Raw genomic sequence first — 22,164 nt, 5'->3', positions numbered from 1 at the left:
CAGTATAGACACAGGGGCTTTCCTCCCATTTAAATTGATACTCTGGTCATAAGCAATATCACCTCTGAACACTATACCTTAAGTGATATGTTCTTTCGTTAGTGGAATGGCTAGTGGAAGGAGTACAACTAGCCTTACTGTGACGCTCTCCAAGATGATAATGATTGAACTATATTTAAAATTATTGGCTTGATGAAGTGAGGCATACACCATCTGTAACTCCCACTGAACTTCAACAGATGTGGCAGTTCAACATCTCTGAAAGTAAGACTTTTATAATATTTTTCCCATTGTTTCTAATGCCTCCTGAGAAGCTTGAAAGAGAAACTCGTTTGAGCTCTGGAGTGTTTTCTTTCATAACCCACATGTTCGGCTTTGTTATTGTTAATACCCTCATGAGCCTTTCTATGCTGATAATGATTCATATAATGATCTGGGGGAAAAGGAAATATTTTTATGAAAGGACTACACTGAGGTTATAGATAGATGTGAGAAAAAAAATAATTCACATGGGAGTCTAGCAAACTTGACAATGTCCCTTTAATTTACCCAGCTTTTAGAGATAAGTCAATTGCTGGATGTATTTATGGTAAAGGCAAAGAATGAGAGTTTTAAGACAAATTATTTATTCTCTGAAGACTTTTTGTTTGACCTTGAGTAAGTCACAGTTCACTGTGCCCCCAGTCAATTTTAGCAGTTCCATCTATTCAGGATGTAAAATATTGAAAAGTTGTCTATACTGCACATTAAAAAAAGCACCCTCCTTTTAACTGTGTGCTTGGTCACTGTTGTAAATGCTATAAACTCTTATTCAGACAGTGAATAAGGTAGAAATTGAGAATAGTATTCATCTGAAAAAACAGTTTATTTACTGTAATTTTAATAGTGGCAGCACATCATCATGGCACTTTCTATCCTAGCGCAGCTGCTACACTTATTAGGCAAGCAAACTGTAATCAGCCACTTAAAGTTGTCAGTACATCACAGTTGTGCTCAATTTATCTGTTTAAGTTCATTTCTGACTGTGCTGGCCTCTTTTTCTCTCCCCTAAAAGATTTGAGATGAGGGCCACTGATACATCAAACTGGCAATATTACACGTAATTAATTCAATTATGAGATCAATGTTTTCTATTTTGGTTTACTTTTAAAAGGGAAAACAGGATGCTGAGAGCTCACCAATTAAGTTTTCCAGATCTTTCCCACTCAGTTGGAACAGAATTGGCATAAGTATGTGGCCCACTTGAAAATATTTTGCATTTTCTTTGCTTTCACTCTAGCTAGAAACTTATAGAGTTACAAGTTCTCTTTCCATCATAGACCCGTTGTGATTGGTAATAGTATTTGGGTGGTATTGAGAGCTAAACTAATGTAATTGCACTGTTAATTCTTTAGAGATGGGCACCTGGAGTTATGGTAAGTAGGCAAAGGAAACCTCAGTGTTAAGTGACCAGTTCATGCATGTTTTCCCCTTAGCAATATTAATTTTACCACACATACAGCAAATTAAAAATAAAATAAGAGAAACAGAAGTCCTCCCAGCATCTTTGTGCAGTGAAATATCTGATGCTATCAGTCCTTCCATGACAGATTTGGACAGTGTGCAGTCCTGAACATAAGGTCTACAAAACATAATTAAACATCTGTTACTTCTCAGCAAAAAGAGTTTTACCCTATCCCCAGCTCAAAGGTCAAGTTTCTCAATAAGTATTCCAGCATTATCAGAAAGGTTTTATTTACATCTACTAGGATTGCAGGGTGTTTTTTTTGTTGTTTGGGTTTTTTTCAGTTAACACTAACCCTGATTCTGCACAGGGACGCAACACTAACTATTCAAATGCTCCTACTCCAGAGGATTTTCTTCCCTGTAAATCATAATAACCATAGTAACAGTAGCCAGCACACCTGGCCAAGAATTCACATGGAAAAACATATTGAAAAGTTTTATATATACAACCTATAAACTGATTTTACCATGAAAGCAAACTATGTATCTGCTGAAATACATTCACTTACCTTTGGGATACTGAGCCTTTTCCATTATTTCTAGTACATAAAATCACACAAGAAAAAGTAAACAAAAGAATCCGCACAGTTTGTGGGAAGCAGAACACTTTTCAGGAAGAATAACCCAGGAGAGCCATTTCTGAATCTGGTAGAGCATTATCATTTTATTACCCATTTTTGATGCATATTTTTTTCCCAGACTACTTATCAAGGCATGTTTTTTGTTTCCTAGTTTTCTTTCAGCTTTTTTTTTTTTTTTTTTTTTTTTAATGTGCTTCAGATGCTTTGGAAGCTGGTAGAAAATAAGAAAGTGTGTGAAGCAAAAATATTGTCCTTAAAAGTGATTGTTCTATGCTATTTATCACTTTATCTTTACAGTAGTTTTGGTTTTGTTTTTTGTTAAGTTTCAGAAGTGTTGCCTTATTGGGTTAGTCCAAGGGTTCATGTGGCCTGTTGTCCCATCTCCACAGTTGTTGACTGCTGATGGTCAGGAAAAGTGCACATTACACCAAGTACGTGGTTGTCCTTCCCTTGAGTATTCTTCCAGCCTACAATTATTTAAGGCTTAGATTTTTGCATAAAATGTTCTGAATACACCCTAAGGCTTCAAATTTGGAAGGAAAAGAATTGATAAGCATTAGGGTTCTTTTAAATAAATAACAAGTTTATGAAGTCTTCATTTTGGATGCCTGTGACATGTTTTCTGATTATTAAGAATGAGCTAACATTCAAATACAAAATGAGTATCACATTTCTCCTTTTCTAGAAGATATCCACAAGAAATAAAATAAGACTTTTTTTTTTTTTTTTTTTAATATTAGCATCACACTAAGCTGAATGTTTTTAAAGTTAAAATATTTCTAAATAATGATGTGGAGGCTTCTCAAATTCCGTAGGTGTGTATTCACTCTACTTTTTAATGGGGTCTGACATTGCTAGCCAACAACTTACTTTCAGAAAATGTCTTTCTCTTCACAGCACACATACTATCATATGAAGGTGATGGTATGGTATGTTATGTTATGCAATCCAAAAGCTTGTGAAATTCCACACCATTTTATCTCCTTTAATTTAAATAACTATGGATATTGTGTTGTATATAGAAAAGTTGATCCCTCACACCAAATTGATCATCAGTATATACTGGAGACCACCCAACTGAAAGCAGCTTGGATTGGAGCATCCCTGATAGCAGGGATTGGAGCATCTCTCCTATGAGGAAAGTCTGAGAGAACTTGGGTTGTTTAGCTTAGAGAAAAGAAATCTTGGGGGATGTCATCTATGTATATAAATATCTGAAGGGAACAATTTCAGGCTCTTTTCAGTGGTGCCCAGTGACAAGACCAGAGGCAGTGGAAACAAACAGAAACAAGAGGTTTTGTCTGAACATCAGGAAACACTTTTTCACTGTGAGGGTGACTGAGCACTGGCAGAGGTTGCCCAGAGAGATGGTGGAGTCTCCGTCCTTGGAGATATTCAAAAGCCACCTGGACATGATCCGGGGCAACCATCTCTAGGTGGCCCTGCTTGAGTAGGGCACATTAGACAAGATGCCCTCCAGAGGTCCCTGCTAACCTCAACTAGTCTGTGATTCTGTGAAAGGATCTCAGCGACTGAGGTCAAACACACTTTAATACTCCAGTCCTTCAACAAAGCCCTTGTGCCTTCACATCAGCACAACCAGCCCCAGTGAGTAAAGGCAATAACCTTGCTCAACCCTGACACCTCAACATTGTGATAAACAAGCAGCAAGTTTATTTCACAGATAAACCCCATAGAATTCCAGCTGTTGATTCAGTGACATTATGGAGGCCTATGTCTTCACTTCAAGCCAGTAGCTAGAAATACTAAACCTGTTGTAACTTTGTATAATATTCCTGGGACTTTGTACTGCATGCTAAATCTGCTCTCTGTAGGGCTCAAGGAAAGCTAAATCTTAATAGTTGTGAAATAAGCCAAAGTGAGACAGTGAAGAAATTTAATTTTAATGATACTGACTAAACGTGACTAGAAGATCTGAAACATCTGGACGCTGCTATGGTTCCAGGAAGTTGAAGTTGCTAAGAGAAATAATTCCCACTGAAACGTCTTCTGAAGGGAAGAAAAACCCTCATGCAAAACCAAAACTGTACCAAGCAAGACTGGGAAAGAAAAACCAAAAATACAACCCCAAAGCAGTCCAAAAAGCTATATGCAATATTGTGAGACAAAAATTGATACCTTTGGGTTGAGGGGAAACCAGTTTCAGGTTTCCAACAACAACAAAACCAGAATGATGTCTGTAGGATAAATTAATTCTGTTTTCCTTTTGGCACAGAACAATTCATTTCCACATCATTATCTTCAATCCATATAGGAGAAGCTATGCTGAGGGTGATGGATCATCTATGTTCTGCAACAACTTGCTGGGTCCAAGCATTTTCATGTTATTTGCAATAGTTGAATATTTCTGTAGATTAAAAATTCACACATTTTGATCCTTCATTTGTTTTTTGTTTTTTTTTTTTTTTTTGGTTTTTTTTTTTTTGTTTTGTTTTGTTTTGTTTTTTTTTTTTAAATTCTATTTTAAAACATGTTTCGTTTTTCCTAAGGACAGTAATAACAAGAAGGGGAAAAATGGCAGGAGGGAAATATACGATTATTTAACTTCTGCTTATGGCTGAAATTAGTGAACACGATGGACCAAAAAAAGCAGCCAATGACAAAGAAGACATCTCCATGCACATCCAGTTTTGAGGGTAATGTACTAAAAAATGGAAAACAGAAAAAGAAACCAAAAAAATGGAAAACTTTGTCTTTTTTCTTTTGTTTGTTTGCTAGATCCTAAAGCAGTAAATATGTTATGTATTTAAAGAGAAACAGAAGAGAAGAAGAAGCCCCAGAAAAGCTAGACACAAGTGAATGATGCACAGTCTAACAAATGATCTAAATTTGAGCAGTGTTGTTCTAACACATGCCCTGGAGATCATTTTCAATCTATAAGAGTTTAGAGCAGACTTAAAAGTGAAGAGCTTCCTGTGAATTTGACACTGCTGCATATTTTTTTTTTTTAAATGCTTTTTCTTTAAAAAGCAGAAGGTAAGAGAGTCTAGTGAGAATCTAATATTTCCAGACTGGTGAAGATGAGGGAGCAAGTTAAAACAGAATAAACTGCAGTAATGCCAAATTAACATTATGTCACTGAAGAAAACAGGTAGGAAATTGTTTTTTCTCATTTGTATATGAGACAGCTGGGGGCTACATATCTTTAGGCATGGCATTTAATAATTTTCAACAAATAGATCAGGGGTCTTTTTGGTCAGTATCATATTCGTGCCCTATTTCTACACTGGAAAAATGTGTGGGAAGAGAGCAGAGAAGATATGCTAGTATAGTACTGACACACAGCAGCTCCATATGAGCAACCGCTTCAGGATATGCCTCAAGCAAGTTTCACACGTTAAATACTCATATAAGGGGAAAAGTAATTTTTTCAGCCTGAAAGGTTTATCAGATTCTCAGCTATGGTTGCTCCAAAGACTGACTCAGCAAAGCAGACATCCAGTAAGTGTTTTCAGGAGTAGATTAATTCTTTCTTAGACTTAGGAAAAGCCATAAAATCCAGGATGTCCTTATTTACAGTATACAGAAAGCCACACAACAACAACAACAAAGTGTGTTATTCAAGATAAATAAAATGCATGGAAATATATGTGTGATCATTAGTATGCAGTGAAAGAGGAACTCAATTGTTTCCTGGATGGAAATAATATCTCATAAGAAAATTCTGAAGTGGAAAAACCAGGAAATTTAGAATTTACATAAACTAAAATATATGTTAAATTAGATTTAAGAAATACATGTGAAATTTGATACCAAGTATGACAAATGTAATCAAAGATCCCCTGAAGAAATGAAAGCAAATAATTTTCTTACAGGAAGAAGAAAGTTGTCCTGAAGGATAAAACCACATGAGTGCTAATAAGTTATCAAATTAATACACTCCAGTCCTCTTAAATGGGATATCTCCATAGATAGTTTATTGTCTCTAGTTTCTACTTTAGAAAAGTAATTTTTAAATCAAAGCTGTCCTGCCTGTCAAAAAAGAAAATAAACCAATAATGATAATAAAATTATTTATTAAAAGTTTACTTTTAGACTTCTACATCCTGCTCCTGGGAATAGATGTGTGTCATTGTTTCAGCTCATGGTGAAATATAGACTCACTTTTCCTTTAAGATGCAGCTATTTACATTAATACATTGAAGAACATTTATGTTATGTTGTCCACAATGAAAACAATCCCGTTGTAACTTTCTTCAAGTAAACTGGTTACTCTTACTTCAAACTTCATATTATAATACCTAAAAATAACCTAGGGTCACTCAATAAAGCACCACGTGAATAAATCAAGTATATTCCAAGTTAAAAACAGACAAAAATGTTTATTGAGTATTTTTCCTCTCAAAGAACTACATAAAATTTGCAAACTGCACATAAATTTTTTTAGCCCTCATTAAAATGCATCTCTTTTCAAGAATGAACAGCCTTTGAACAGTATATGGTTGTAAGGAGAATTACCATATTTGTTGTATTGGTAACAAAATGCAAATATAATGAAATAAAGTTATTTTTTGATTTAGTCTTCTGAGCAAGCATATTCAGTGTAGAACAGGTATCACATATATGCTTTCTATGTCCTATTCAAACTAACCTGCTGCTAGTAAAAGTGCTAAATATTCTGTTTTGACAGTCTTCTGAGCACATAAAATATTACAGCAGTTACCAAAAAGCCATAATAATATATATTCAAAAAGGATTTAGGTAAGCAGACAGTAAATAAAAGATAACCTTACTACTGTGGAAAAGAACCCAGAGTAATAACGAATGCCACTACTTGCAACATGACTTCTAACCTTATCTGAAAGACAAGGCTTCCAGAAGCATTCTACCCCACCAAATCCCACTGGAAAAACAGTGGCTAAATAGAAACTCTGAATAAATATTGATGTGTCCTGAACATCGGTACCACTTGCTGTAACAAGGTTGTCTTTGCATATTCCTCTTTCCCTTCCACACATCAACCTATGAAATCCTTGAGGAGTTTGCAAGATCTGACTTGATAATTTCTTTAAGCATTACAGCTATAGGGTATACAGGAATGGGTAGTTAAAAATGACATTTATCAGAGAATATATTACCCAGAAAGGACTAGTCATTGAAAAAAAAAAAAAAAAAAAAAAAGGAAGATGATGTAGGTGTAGGTGACACCGCACACACACATAAACATGATTTTTTTTTTTTTTTCTTCAGTGTGCCAGATCTATCTAAACATGGTTCTGAAGTACAGAGGACTTAGTTGGGGATTTAATAAATCTCCAACTAAAGACAGGCAACAGCATCTTGGGTTGCATTAGCAAAAGTGTAGCCAGTCTATGAAAGTGGCTCTTCCCCTCTCTTAATTGTGAGGCCTCATCTGAAGTACTATGACTAGTTTTGGACTCTCTGGTAAGACGACAAGCATAGAAACAGTCTGGAGTGATTCCAGTGGATGGCCACCAAGATGGCTGAGCATGGAGAACATATTACATAAGGAGTGCTTGAGAAATCTTTGTTAGTTCAGCATTATGAAGAGAAGGCTCAGGGAAGATGATCTTGTCATCTCCCTCTTCTCTACACTGTCCCATGAGGTAGCTGGAGCCAGACTCCTCTCAGAGGTATTCAGGAGCAGAACAACAGGTAACGAACCAGGTCACAACCAGGATAAGTCCGATTGGCTATTTGGTAAATGTTTTTCACAATGAGGGAGGTCAAATGTTGGTATAGGTATACAGAGAGCTTGAGGAAGTACTACCATTAGAGGTATTCAAAACTTGACTCGATGAGGCCTGAGCACTGATCTTTTGATCAAGTAATTTCTGCTGATTCTTATGTAACGGGTTATCTTAATGAAGGTTGGATCAAAGGGAAATTAAAATCTACAATAGGACCTGTATTTAAATTTCTCCCACCTAGAGCAACATAATGAAAGTTCTCCTGAGGAAGAAAAATTCTTTGTTCCCCAAGCATTCTTATATAAGCATCTTTTCATTGTTTCAAATCACAAAGATAAAATATACCCATAGAAGATGTCTGATTTAACTGGATTCTTACCTGTTAACATGGATTTATACAGTCCTTTCATTTTTAAGGTGTCCTGAGTTCTATCAGGTTTTGATGTGATACAGACATACAGATTACCTAAGAAACTGGGTGCCAGTGTAAGGAATAATTAGTAAATATTTGAATCGTGTTGCAATTTCATAGGGAGTGAATGAATTCAGCAATCATTGTCCCTAGTTAAAATCTACTCTACTGGGATCAAAGAACATTTTTAAGCCACCTATCCTTTGGGTATCCTACAAATTAAGTCCAGTAGATACAAAATTTGCATATGTCTGACTGCACAAAGTTGCATATCAGAAAGAACTAAAACATGAGCACGTATGCAGTAGTATGGGGTAGTGCAGGTTTTTTAGAAGATAGACACTTCAGTATTTTATTAATTAAAAATCTGTATGCAAACTACCTTTTAAAAGCTAAACAATAGGTACTTTACTGTACATTCAAATTTAGAAGGAACTTTATTCTAATTATTACAGAAACAGGCTGTTTCTTCTCTCTAAACTGAAATAGAAGATCACACCCTTAGCTAATACCCTTTCAAGGTTAATTATCATTCATTGGCACTATAACACTCCATGAGGAGAAAGATCTTCATGTTTCCAAACTCACTAAAAAAGCACTTGCTAGTTCCCTCACTTTCTCTATCCCTTCTTTTTTTTCATGTGAATACTAAGGGTCTGGATGCACCTCTGAGGCACATGCAGTAGGCAACGCTACCATGAGGCTCTTCTCTCCTGACATGATGGGGAACAGACAGCAGACCAGGCACAACTACAAGGAAAATTATGGTTTTGTGGCTTAATCTACTTCAAAAGAACTAGCTGATAAGGTTGTAATTAACTTGCTAGTACAATTATTTTTTTAAAATTCAGCAAATTTTTCTTCCTGCTGCTGCTGTGCACTCCGAGATGAATGACACCAGCTGTGTCCACTCAGCAGACAGCTCCCCTATATGCACACATCACCTCCTGAGCTCCCACCCCAAGTGCTGTTTGCTACAGCTGTGGCAACATGGTCCTAGAAGTCATAAGATCCAAATATCCTGCCTTATCCATAAACCTGCCTTTACAGTTTTGTTGAGATGGCTTACTATTTGTAAGGGAAACTATAAAATTTGCAATCTCAATAACAAACTTCAAAACATTTCACATGAGCAGAATCAAACTTCTATAGGACTTTCACTGTTATGATAATTCAGGGACAATGATCTAGATTTTACTAGCACTGAATATTTCTCCTACAGTAGGTTTTATGTATTGCACATGACTTATGCAATCCCAGAAGTTTCTTTAGCATGATGACATGTCCTATAGTAATTCCTTTCTAATCTACATAGATTTCAAAATTCTACTAGTATCTCAAGAAGAATAGAAAAAGCTTTCACTTATTTCCTTGTATATCACATATTCTGCTTACAATATGGTTTCCACAATATTCTACGATATGGTGCTACTCCCTAAACATTAACATAGTATGTTTGATAATTATTTAAAGTGTAAGATAGCACTATAGTTATGCCCCATGTAGGAAAACAATCAAATGCATATCTACCAAATTACGTTATACAAGAATCAGTGTTATAACACATAATTATAAGACTGTGGGAGGTAACTACTACATGAACAAGTGAAACTCATTTTTGAAACTCACTAGGTATTTGGAGCAAGAAAAATGGGAAACCTCCTATTAAACACACTTCTTTTTATTTGGAAAAAACCCACCCCAAACATGCAGCCAATATTTTATAGAAGCTCTACAGCCATATGAATGTTCTTTCTGTGGCAATGCAATTCTTTGAGATTTTCTGAATATTCAGAAAAAATATTATATTGAAAAAATTTGTCACAAGTTATTCGAACTATTTTCTCTATACAGAAGTTACTTTTTTTCTAAAGTAAATGACAATAAATGCTGAAGTATAGCAAAAATAGTTTAAACTTAAAAAATGCAGTTTAGACTAAAACTTTTTAAACAAGTCACTTCACAAAAATATTTTAGTTGAACATTATACCCTGCTTATTAGACTTTTTTTTTTGAATCCTATGTATTTTTTTCAGGCAGAAAAGCATTCCTATTGCAAGATGAAGAATCTGTATTGAATAGTTAAGCACGTGTAAATCCTTAGCACTTTGAATGATGTATTGCACCTTCCTTGCATCCAAAGAATTGTAGTTAAGAATATACGTAAGATTCCACTCCTGAATGTTTTTACTAACAGTACACCAATTTCCTTTCACACTTCACTGTAGCCTGCAAGTCCAGTAAATATATTAATGTTAACAATAGGATTCAGGGAATGCATTAAGTCTGCAGGGTCTCAGAACTTGGCAGACTTCACTTGGCTTGACTTGCCTGTGGCTTTTGGTTTAACTTGTTTAGCTGTGATGGCAATTGTTTAATGACCAGGTGAATATTACCTAATTAGTTTATCTAAGCTTTGAGTAATTGTGTTGTATAAAGCCTAATATTACAATAATTTTGACACTTATCTATAATTAACTGATAGTAATAAGTAGCCTTCCTGTGCAGAGTGAACTATGACCCTAGAATAAAGATGCAGTACAGAGAAGTACAGTGTTAGATAACTGTAAAGCCCCTGAAAATACCAGCATATGATGAAACCAGAAATCCTCATCTAGATAAGTTTTTCATTGGTCAACTATTGGTTATTAAAGGAAAGCTGCCTTAAGAGCTGGACAAAACCAATTTTAGGGATATTAACATACATCCAACATGTGTAAAATACAGCATGCAGGACAAATTTGTATTTGTGGAATTGCAGACCAAAGTATACAGTTCTAGAAAAACATAAAATGGCTCCCAGCAGACCCTAGAAAGTGTGGTAAGAAATTTCCATCCTCAACATCATAATCATCCTGGTGAATAATTTAGGATGTTGATGATTTACTATAATCCTTCCTCACTTATTTTGAGGGAGATAGCAACAATGATCTTAAGATACAAAAGGAGAATTGGCTGGATAAGTACATGGAAAACAGCTCATTTCCAAGAATGCCATGTCTATTAAAAGGATGTCACTATAATTGGCCTAATAATAGCCATTTGATGAGTTTGCAAAGATTTTTATACATACATAAGATGCATAATTATGGTGGTTCTTTTTTTCCACAGAAATTTCACAGGGTCTTTGGTTTGTGACCCCTAGTCGAAGCTTAGTCTGAAAAGCCATAGCTTAATCAGGAATTCCAGTAAATCTTGAGACAGACTGTTGATTTCTTCTGTATATATTTCACTATACCTTGAGGTTCAGATCCATAGATATTGCTGATTTAGTCCTCCACACTGGAAATACTTAAACTCAACCATTTGAATTCTTTGAATGTGACCAGATATATATCAAGCGATTTTTATTTTTTTTTTAAACTGAAAAAGTCCATAAACCAGGCAATAAATATACAAGAGGCCCTTTTGCAAAGAATGATAACTGAGGAAAAATGAACCAGAACACGTCAATGAGAATGTCATATAAGAACTAAAGCAAATTCAGTTACAGAATCATAGACTACCACATTGGAAGGGACCTCTGGTCCAACCTTTCTTGGCAAAAGCACAGTTAGAAAAGATGACCCTGCACCCTGTCCAGCTGAATCTTAAAAGTGCCCAGTGTTGAGGAATCCATCACTTCCCTAGGGAGATTATTCCAATTGCTGATTGTTCTCATCATGAAAAGTTTTCATCTTGTGTCCAATTGGAACCCCCCCAGAAGTATCACAGAATCATGGAATAGTTTGGGTTGGAAGGGACCTTAAAGACCATCTAGTTCCACCCCCCTGCCATGGGCAGGGACACCTTCCACTAGCCCAGGTTGCTCAAAGCCCCGTCCAGCCTGGCCTGGAACACTGCCAGGGAGGGGGCAGCCACAGCTGCTCTGGGCAACCTCTGCCACTGTCTCACCACTCTCACAGGAAAGGATTTCTTCCTTATGACTAATCTAAACCCATCCTCCTTTAGTTGAAAACCATTACCCCTCACCCTGTGACTGCACTCCCTGACAAAGAGTCCCTCCCCACCTTTTCTGTAGCCCCTTTCAGTACTGGAAGGCCACTATAAGGCCTCCCTGGAGCCTTCTCTTCTCCAGGCTGACCAAACCCAGTTCTCAGCCTGTTCTCATAAGGGAGGTGCACCAGCCTCCTGATCACCTTCGTAACCCTCCTCTGGGCTCACTTGAGCAGGTCCATGTCCTGCTTATGTTGGGGGCCCCAGAGCCAGGCACAGCACTGCAGATACGGTCTCATGAGGGTGGTGCAGAGGGGGAGAATCCCGTCCCGTGACGTGCTAGTCGCACTTCTCTTGATGCAGCCCAGGATGTGGTTGGCTTTCTGGGTTGTGAACATATATTGCTGGCTCATAGTCAGTTTTCTATCCTCCATCACTCTCAAGTCCTTCTCCACAGGGCTGTTGTCAATCTGCTCCTTGCCCCGCCTGTATCGCTGCATGGGATTGCCCTGACCCATGTGCAGGACCTTGTACTTGGTCTTGAATTTCATGAGGTTTGCACATAACAGGTTTTGAGTAACATGTACCCACTACCCCCATCTTTTGTCACTGCTTATAAAAAGCAAGACTCCAACTTCTTTGGAAGCACCCTTTGAATACTGGAACATGGTGATAAGGTCTCCCCTAAGCCTTCTCTTCTCAAGGCTAAACAAATGCAGTTCTCTCAGCCTTTCCTCATACGGCAGGCCTCCCAGTCCCCTGATCATCTTTGTGGCTCTCCTCTGGACCCTCTCCAGCATGTCCACATCTTTTTTGTATACCAGGGAGCAAAACTGAACACAGTATTCCAGGTATGGCCTGAGAAGTGATGAGTAGAGTTTATCTCTGCTGCTGATACCCTTGTTGATGCAACCCAGCATCCTGATGATTTTCTTTGCTGCTGCAGCACACTGTTCACTTGTATTGATCTTATTGTCCACCAGGACTCCCAGGTCCCTTTCCACAGAGCTGCTCCCCAGCCAGGTAGATCCCAGACTGTGCTGCACTCCTGGATTATGTTTTCTCAGGTGCAAGGCCTTACACTTGTCTTTGTGGAACTTCATAACGCCCTCTCTTCCAGCTTGTCCAGGTCTTCCTATAGGGTGACTATCCCTTCCAAAGTGTCCACTTCTCCACTCAGTTTAGTATCATCATCAAACTTCATCAGGGTACACTTGATCCCATCATCCAGATCACTTATGAAGATGTTAAACAACATTGGCCCCAATACTGAACCCTGGGGGACCCCACTTGTGACAGGTCTTTCAGTTCACACTATCAACTATTCAAAGCAATAACAAAATAAAAATATGTCCTCCCTCCCTTTCAGTTTTCCACTATAAAGTAAAATGTCAGTAGGCTTTGCATAACAATTAAAGAAGATACATTGAGGCATACAGAAAGTTGAAAAAAACTACAAAGAAATGTTAAATCATGAACTCACAAGAGTTTACAACCTTTGGAAGAAGGGGCTAGCCACACACAGTGATTACAGAGAGGCTGTGAGGCTATGCAGGGTGCATATCAGAAGGGCTAAAGTCCAACTGGAAATTAATTTGGCCTCTGCAATCAAGGATAACAAGAAAAGTTTCTATAAGTATGTCAGTAGGAAAAGAAAGTCCAGGGAGAGTCTCCACCCCCTGCTAGATGCAGGAGGAAATTTGGTAACAAGTGATGAGGAGAAGGCTGAGGTGCTTAATGCCTTCTTTGCCTCAGTCTTTAATAACAAGACTAGTTGTATTGATGAAATCCAGCCTCCACAGCCAGAATATAGAGACTGGGAGAACGACCCCCCTGCAATCCAGGAGACAGTCAGTGACCTGCTGCATCACACAGACACACACAGGTCTATGAGACCAGAAAGGATACACCCGAGGGTGCTGAAGGAGCTGGCTGGGGGGCTCGCCAGGCCACTTCCCATCATTTACGAGCAGTCATGGCTGACCGGGGAGGTCCCGACTGATTGATTGGAAATTGGCCAAGGTGACACCCATCTATAAGAAGGGTCGGAAGGATGATCCGGGAAATTACAGGGCTGTCAGCTTGACTTTGGTGCCCGGGAAGCTGATGGAGCAGCTCATACTGAGTACCGTCATGCAACACGAGGGACAACCAGATGCTCAGGCCCAGTCAGCATGGGTTTATGAAAGGCAGGTCCTGCTTGACAAACCTGATCTCCTTCTATGACAGGGTGATCTGCTTATCGGATGAGGGAAAGGCTGTGATTGTTGTTTACCTTGACTTTAGCAAGGCTTTTGACACCGTTTCCCACAGCATTCTCCTGGCAAAAATGGCTGCTTGAGGTTTGGACAATCTCACACTTTGCTGGGTTAAAAACTGGCTGGATGACCGGGCCCAGAGAGTTGTGGTGAACGGAGTTAAATCCAGCTGGCGGCCGGTCACGAGTGGTGTCCCCCAGGGCTCGGTTTTGGGGCCACTCCTGTTTAACATCTTTATTGATGATCTAGATGAGGGGATCGAGTGCACCCTCAGTCAGTTTGCAGATGACACCCAGTTGGGTGGGAGTGTTGATGTGCTCAAGGGTAGGGAGGCTCTGCAGAGAGACCTGGACAGGCTGGAGCCATGGGCTGAGGCCAACTGGAGGAGTTTCCATAAGGCCAAATGCCGGGGGCTGCCCTTGGGCCACAACAACCCCCAGGAGCGCTACAGGCTTGGGGAGGAGTGGCTGGAGAGCTGCCAGTCAGAGAGGGACCTGGGGGTATTGGTTGACAGCCGGCTGAACAGGAGCCAGCAGTGTGCCCAGGTAGCCAAGAAGGCCAATGGCATCCTGGCTTGTGTCAGCAATAGCGTGGCCAGCAGGGACAGGGAAGGGATCTTGCCCCTGTGCTTGGTGCTGGTGAGGCCACACCTTGAATACTGTGTTCAGTTTTGGGCCCCTCACTACAAAAAGGACATTGAATGACTCGAGCGTGTCCAGAGAAGGGCTACAAAGGTGGTGAAGGGTCTGGAGCACAGAGGGGCAGCTGAGGGAACTGGGGGTGTTTAGTCTGGACAAGAGGAGGCTGAGGGGAGACCTCATCGCCATCCACAGCTACCTGAAAGGAAGCTGCAGAGAGCTGGGGATGACCCTCTTTAGCCTAGTAGAAAGCGACAGGACACGAAGGAATGGCCTCAGGTTGCGCCAGGGAAAGTTCAGACTAGATATTAGGAAGCATTTCTTTATAGAAGGGGTTGTTAGGTGTTGGAATGGGCGGCCCAGGGAGGTGGTGGAGTCCCCATGCCTGGAGATGTTCAAGACTAGGGTCAATTTAGAGATTAAGGATATGCTGTAGGTTGGAACTGTGCTAGGCTAATGGTTGGACTAGATGATCTACAGGGTCCTTTCCAACCTAGATAATTCTCTGTGGTTCTGTGTAAACATTCAGCCTTACTACTACCTTTAAGTGTACTGCAGTAAAAATATTACTAAAACAGAGAGGGGAATAAGGATATCTATTTTGATCTATTTACATACAATTATTATCAAGCCATTTTCATCCGATGAACAACATTCTGTTAAGGATTTTTAAATTTAGAGTATTCTTAAAACCAGAAACTGAGAATAGTGAGCTGGAAATTTGCATTCAGATGGAAATAATGGATTTCTAAAGCTCTGGGTTACCTTTATATCTAATACACTATGGATACATTAATGAGATAACTTTCCAAAATTTGCAGCTCAACTGCAATCATGAGATACAACAGTTTATTTAAAAGCTTCTCCATAGTTCTAGAATTTGAGAATAGAGATAAAATTCTCAACTACAGTAAAATTTTAAGATCTGAGATTATGTCTAGGTCATCTTTGAAAAAACCCAAACAGAAGAAAAACAAATTAATTTCAACAGCAACAAATAACTTCATGGTAAATTTAGTCAAAGGGATTTGTTTACACTTTATAAACCATCTAATATAGTTTGTTTTATAGCTTTATAAAGATAAAATTAAAATTTTTGAACTAATTTTAAACATGAATTGCTTATGTAACACCTATGCTAAAAGAACTCATTGACATACTTTTTTTTCTTTTATTATTATTCTTTACCACAGAGTCCTAGATTTAAGAAAGTGGTAAAGCCAGGAAGGTGAATGCATCCCATTATAACCTTCCAGCCTCATACCTTACAATTCTGATAGCAGTACAATGGATCCCTGACAGATTTCTTGGACTAAATAAGTAAGTTCTCATGTCTGTGTGTGTTAGGCAATACATTTTCACCTTCACAGGCTTCTACGGATCAAGTCTGTCTCCTGCTTCTAAGGAGCCTACTTCTCTAATATTTATCAGTAAGACTGGAGCATATGGTGTCAGTCCAACAGGTGCTGAGCATTTCTCTGATATTTCAAGTAATTTATCATCAGTTAGAAAAGGAGAAGCCTGCACCAGATATGATCTGAAGTTACCACACTGATAGCAAAAATTGTGAAAGAGAGTATGTATAAAAAAAATGTAGATGAAAACAAATCCAGTTTTTTGCCACTTTCTCCTGGACTGGATTTATTTTTTTAATGATAAACACTTACACCTTTCCCCTACTTGAAAAAGACCACAAAAGGCACAAAACAAGGAACAAAGAGAGGGTAAAAGTCTCCTTGAACACTGGTGACACTTTCCTATAAAGGCTGTAACATTTCAATATAGAAAGAAGATAAGCATAGCTTGCAAACAAATGGTTTGAGAGAGCTACCTCAGTAATGTTGCTTCCCATACGTTTTAGAAACCAAAGAGGCCAGAGACTGCTGAAGCAGAACTTGTGCTTTTTGAAATCAGAGCTCCAAGCAAGTACCTGAACAACACACTGCCATGCTAGATGCGAATTTGAGCACTCAAGAAGGAGAAAGGTACAGAAAGTTTATAAGGTCATTGCTACATGATTGCCATAAACTACAAGCGGCTGAATACCACTGATGCAAGACAAAAAGGTTACAAACAGCTGGCCCAAGGCTAAAAATGAAAAAGTAATAGCTCAAAGGCTAACCTAGTGCAGGACAGAAGGTTACTACTGCAAATCAAAAGCAGGTCTCTCTAGAAAAGGAAAGGTGAGTGCTAACAAAAAAAAATGTGAAGCCTGAGCACTAAGAATGAAATACAGACTGATTCAGATTTTTACGGTAACCTGATTAACTGATGGAATAACATATCATTTTGCTGAACGTACTTCTGTTTAAAACTGATGTAAATTACTTCAGAATCAGGTCCCCAGGGCAAAGAGATAACACGTCTTGAAAGAGCTGGCAGGTCACAAAAATATGCAAGTCTTTTCTCAAAGGAGAGGAGCAAAACTAAGCATTTTTCGATAAGGGGGAATTTCATATATTTTCCAGTAACCTCAAATATTGCTAACAATAAGTTGAACAGTACAAGAGAAATGGTGAAGTTGTTAATTGTTTACAATTTATTAGTCTGATAAAAATTATGACTTTGGCATGAATTCTCCCTCATGGCAGACTGTTTCTGAAGCAGAGGTCAAAGAGTTGGGCAAGAGATACATACAGGATAAAGTTCTCTTAATGGGAAGCATGAGCAAGCATTGTTATAGGTGGGGAGGGGGGGAAAAAAAGGAAAAAAGAAAAGCCTACCAAAGGCTGTTCTGGTTCTAGCCCTACTATCGTGGATTCACTATTGTATGGCTACTGGAACTCACTGACTGCTTTATTAATAAATTAAGTCATCCTGGAAAATATCATTTTACATTTTGCAGATTTAAAAACAAAAGGGAACACAAGTCTGGATGCTGTAGGCTCTAGAACTACCCAAATTACTCCTATCTAAAAAGTCTATAAAGAGTCTAACAGTTAAAGCTACGCTAAAGAATTTAGTATGTACTTACTCAGATAAATTAATAAATTAAAAAGGGCAGTGTAGTCTAAGGAATTCAGATATCTTACTCTCCCTTGATGATGAATAGTTCCATGAGTTACAAGATGTCTAATCAATGACCAAAAAATCAAATCATACTGTGGTCACCTAAATTTTGAGAACAAAAATTTGAACAAAGATAATACATGATGAATCTCCTAATACGCTGCTTTGGTTTTGTGTGCAGTGGGCTTTTGACAGTAAGAGACGGGGCTACAGGGGTGTTTCCTGTAAAAAACTTCTCAAAGATCCCCTGGCTCCAGTTCCCACCCACCTTTAGCAAAGGTCAAGCCGATTAACAATAGTGGCTGTGCTTCTGTGATAATGTATTTAAGAGGAGGAACTTGGAGGGAGGAAGATACCTGTGCGAACACTGAGGCCAGTGGAAGGAAGGAGGAGGAGTGGGGAAGAGGTGTGCCAGAGCAGAGACACCCCCCCCCCCCCCCCCCCCCACCGTGCTGCAGCCCGTGGTGAGAGGGCGGGCTGTGCCCCTGCAGCCCATGGAGGTCACGGGCAGAGCAGATGCCCACCTGCAGCCCGTGGAGGAACCCACACCAGAGCAGGTGGCTGCACCCCAAGAAGGCCGGGACTCTGAGAGAAGCCCACACTGGAGCAGAGTGTTGCTGGGACAACTGCAGCCTGTAACTGTGACCCACGCTGGAGTAGGCTGTGAAGAACTGCAGCCTGTGGGAAAGACACGTTGAAGGAAGTTCATGGAGGACTGTCTCTCATGAGAAGGGTCCCACACTGGAGCAGGAGAAGAGTGTGAAGAGCCGTCCCCCTGAGGAGGGAGCTGCAGAAAAAAAAAAGTGATGAACTAATTACAACCCCCATTTCCCTGTCTGCCCTGTGCTGCTGGGGGTAATGAGGTAGAGAAAGAGCAAAACTGAGCCCAGAAAAGAAGGGAGGGTTGGAGGAAGGCATTTTTAAGATGTTTGCATTTCTCACAGTCCTAATGGTTCACTGATAAATTCATTGATTGGTGGTGTTCAAATTAAATTGATGCTCTTTTCCTTTCTCAAAGAAGTCTGTCTTTTGCCCATGACCATAACTGGTGAGCCATCATTCCCTGTTCTTGTCTCAATTCCTGAGCCTTTTCTCTTATTTTCTCCTCCCCATCTCTGAGGGTGAATGAGAGAGTGAGAGGCTTCATTGTGCTCAATTAACCCTCTGGGCTCAAAAGATAACAGTTGGTAAAACCAAAACAATAGCATTGTTGTGTAGTCTATGCCACATGAGACAGGCTGTCAAAGACAGAATAATAATGCTGTAACCTTATGCTCGCAACAGGGAGATGCTACAGGTCTATAGTTGTTGGATGTTCCAACCACCCTATCGTGACCATTTCTTTTTCAGTTCTGCTTCCTTTGACTTCTAGGGGATAATACAACCAACATAGTATTTTTCATAATAACTCCTTCCACTTCCTTATGGTCAGTGATCAGGGGGAGCAGGGGCTGTGGTGATGAAGCCTTGGGTGCCAGAAGGGGTCGAAGTGGAGCTGATGGGGCAGTACAGCACCCTCACTCCCTGACCAGATTCCATACTACAATCCCCAGTGAGACAAACCAGACTGGACTAGGGTTGGTAACTAGGGCCAGCCAAAACCTATCATTGCCACATGTTGCCATAGTTCTTGGGCAGGCCCCTTGCCTATCTGGGAAGTCAAGTCAGTAAGGGAATATCAGGATCAGGAAAACTGGATACAGGCATGACTTCAGTATAGCTCAAGCTTTTAACCATGGTCCATAAATGTAGTTCCCAACACGTGGGGATGCCCAGGATTTCTCTGGACTTATCTCAGGCTTTTTATCATCTTCCTCTTAATCCTGCTAGTAGTAGCCGGCTTGCTATATCTGACAGAAAATTTGTCTACTATTTTAGAAAAGCTCCAATGGGGGTCGGTCTCAGCCCTTTTCTCCTCCATCTCTTCACTACTGCCCTCGGAGCAGAAATCGCTCGTCGCTTTAATGTTTGGACTTTTACTTATATGGATGACTTCCTCCTCTGTCACCCAAACGCTCGTCACCTTAACGCAATTAGCCACGCTGTCTGCACTTTTCTTCAAGAATTAGGAATCAGAATTAACTTTGATAAAACAACTCCGAGCCCCACTCGAGAAGTCAAGTTCCTAGGATACGTCATTCAAGACGACTTCATGAAGATCAAAGAAAGCAGATGGAATGAACTTAGGATGATTGTAAAGAAAATCAAAATTGGACAATGGTATGATTGGAAATGTATTCAGAGATTTGTTGGACATTTAAATTTCATATTGCCTTTTACTAAAGGACACATTGAAATGTTAAAACCAATGTATATAGCAATAACTAATCAAGTGAACTTTGCTTTTTCTGCTTCTTATAGGACTTTGTTGTATAAATTGACAATGGGTGTGTGTAAACTGAGATTACGTCCAAAGGTCTCTTTACCTTTGCCACGTGTAGCCACTGATGCTACTCCAACACATGGCGCAATATCCCATATCACCGGCGGGAGCGCAGTGTTTACTTTTTCAAAGGTTAGAGATATACATGTTCAGGAATTGCTGATGGTCTGTGTAGCTCAGTCAATGATTAAACCTAGATCAATATTGACTGACTCGACCTTTGTCTGTTACAAGAAATTTCAAACGTTGCCATGGGCTTTTGCTATGTTGGCAAAGCAATTATTAACCAAATGTCAACTGTACTTTGTCCCCAGTAAATTCAATCCTGCTGATGGCCCATCCAGGCATCGTCCACCTGATTGGACAGCTCTTACATACACCCCTCTCTCGAAACCTATATATTTACCACATAGGCTATGTGGAGGTTAAGATTACACCCCTCTCCATTCGGAGCTGCTTGCCAAGGTATTCTTACGTTCTGCTTGCTGTTGTCAGGTTTGACTGTACCTTTGGTATGTACGATTGTTTATGATTCTTGCTTATGTATGGATATCAACGCTTCTAGAGCTTTATCTAATGTGTATGATTTACCAGATGATTTCTTCCCTGATATAGTTGACTTAGTGAGAGATGAAAAAGATGCTTTAGAACCTTATTGGAAATCTGATTCAATAAAGAAACATGTTTTGATTGCAATTCACTTTGTTGATTTGATTGAAGATTTCTGGCAAACTACACAGGGTATGAATCATATTGCTGAAGCATTAAGAGCAGCGATTCCTTCAACTACTGTTCCTGTTCCTGAGGGTTTTCTAATAGATCATAACGAAGCAGAGGATATTCCTCTTAACGATTTGTTTACCCAACAGGAAGAGAGAATAGTAAATTTCCAACCTGATTATCCTATCACTGCTAGAATTCATACTCATTTAAAAGTTTATACGAAATTAAACGAACAAGCTTTAGATAGAGCACGAAGATTGCTTTGGTGGCATTATAATTGTTTGCTGTGGGGGGAACCTACTGTTACCAACTATATTTCTTGTTTAAGGACTTGGTTATCCACTCCTGAGAAATATAGAGGTAAAGATGCCCCAACCATTGAAGCAATCACTAGACCAATCCAAGTGGCTCATGGCAGCAGAAACAAAACTCAGGGAACTAGAAAACCTCGTGGATTGGAACCTAGAAGAAGAAAAGTTAAAACCACAGTTGTCTATGGGAGAAGACGTACAAAGTCCAGGGACAGGAGAGCCTCTCCATCCCAACGTGCGGGCTCCCCTGTCCCACGTCCTCCACGAAGCCACTCTGGATCCCCCTCGCCTAGGAAATAAAGATCCTGCGAGGCATAAATTAGGTAAAATATCAGGATTGTATCAAATGAAGGGTTGTGAGTTTAATCCTGACTGGAAAGTACCTGATATTTCTTCTACTCAGTTTAAATTGTAAGTAACTGAGGAATGCCCTTCAAGAAATTGGAAATATTTGACTCCAGCCAAATTTTGGCCCAAGAGCATTTCCTACTTTCCAGTTCACTCAGGAGTTAAACCAAAATATCCTGACAATGTTGCCAAACACGAGTCAATAGTTGGTCAATATTTAATTAAGCTCTATGAAGAGGGAATCCTTTATAAGCGAGTTTCTAAACACTTAGTTACATTCAGAGGACAGCCATACCAGTGGGAACGACAACATCTTGTCAAGCAACCACTGAGAATTTATGGGGCAACATCCAGCAAAATCAGTGGACACTCTGAGGGTAGAAGGAG

General features: G+C 39.4%; 1 protein-coding gene across 1 annotated transcript; it reads left to right on the top strand.

Annotated features, from left to right (window-relative positions):
* The first annotated feature begins 20,811 nt into the window (after positions 1-20,811).
* On the top strand, positions 20,812-21,729 carry LOC141958135 (uncharacterized). The gene has a single exon (XM_074900724.1). It carries the CDS (start codon positions 20,812-20,814, stop codon positions 21,727-21,729), a length of 918 nt encoding a protein of 305 aa, XP_074756825.1.
* Positions 21,730-22,164: the final 435 nt, after the last annotated feature.

The sequence above is a fragment of the Athene noctua genome, chromosome 1 (genome assembly GCF_965140245.1).
Source record: "Athene noctua chromosome 1, bAthNoc1.hap1.1, whole genome shotgun sequence".
In the NCBI taxonomy this organism is placed as follows: Eukaryota; Metazoa; Chordata; class Aves; order Strigiformes; family Strigidae; genus Athene; species Athene noctua.
The sequence above is the reverse complement of the archived record's forward strand: the minus strand, read 5'-3'. Positions and strand labels throughout refer to the sequence as shown.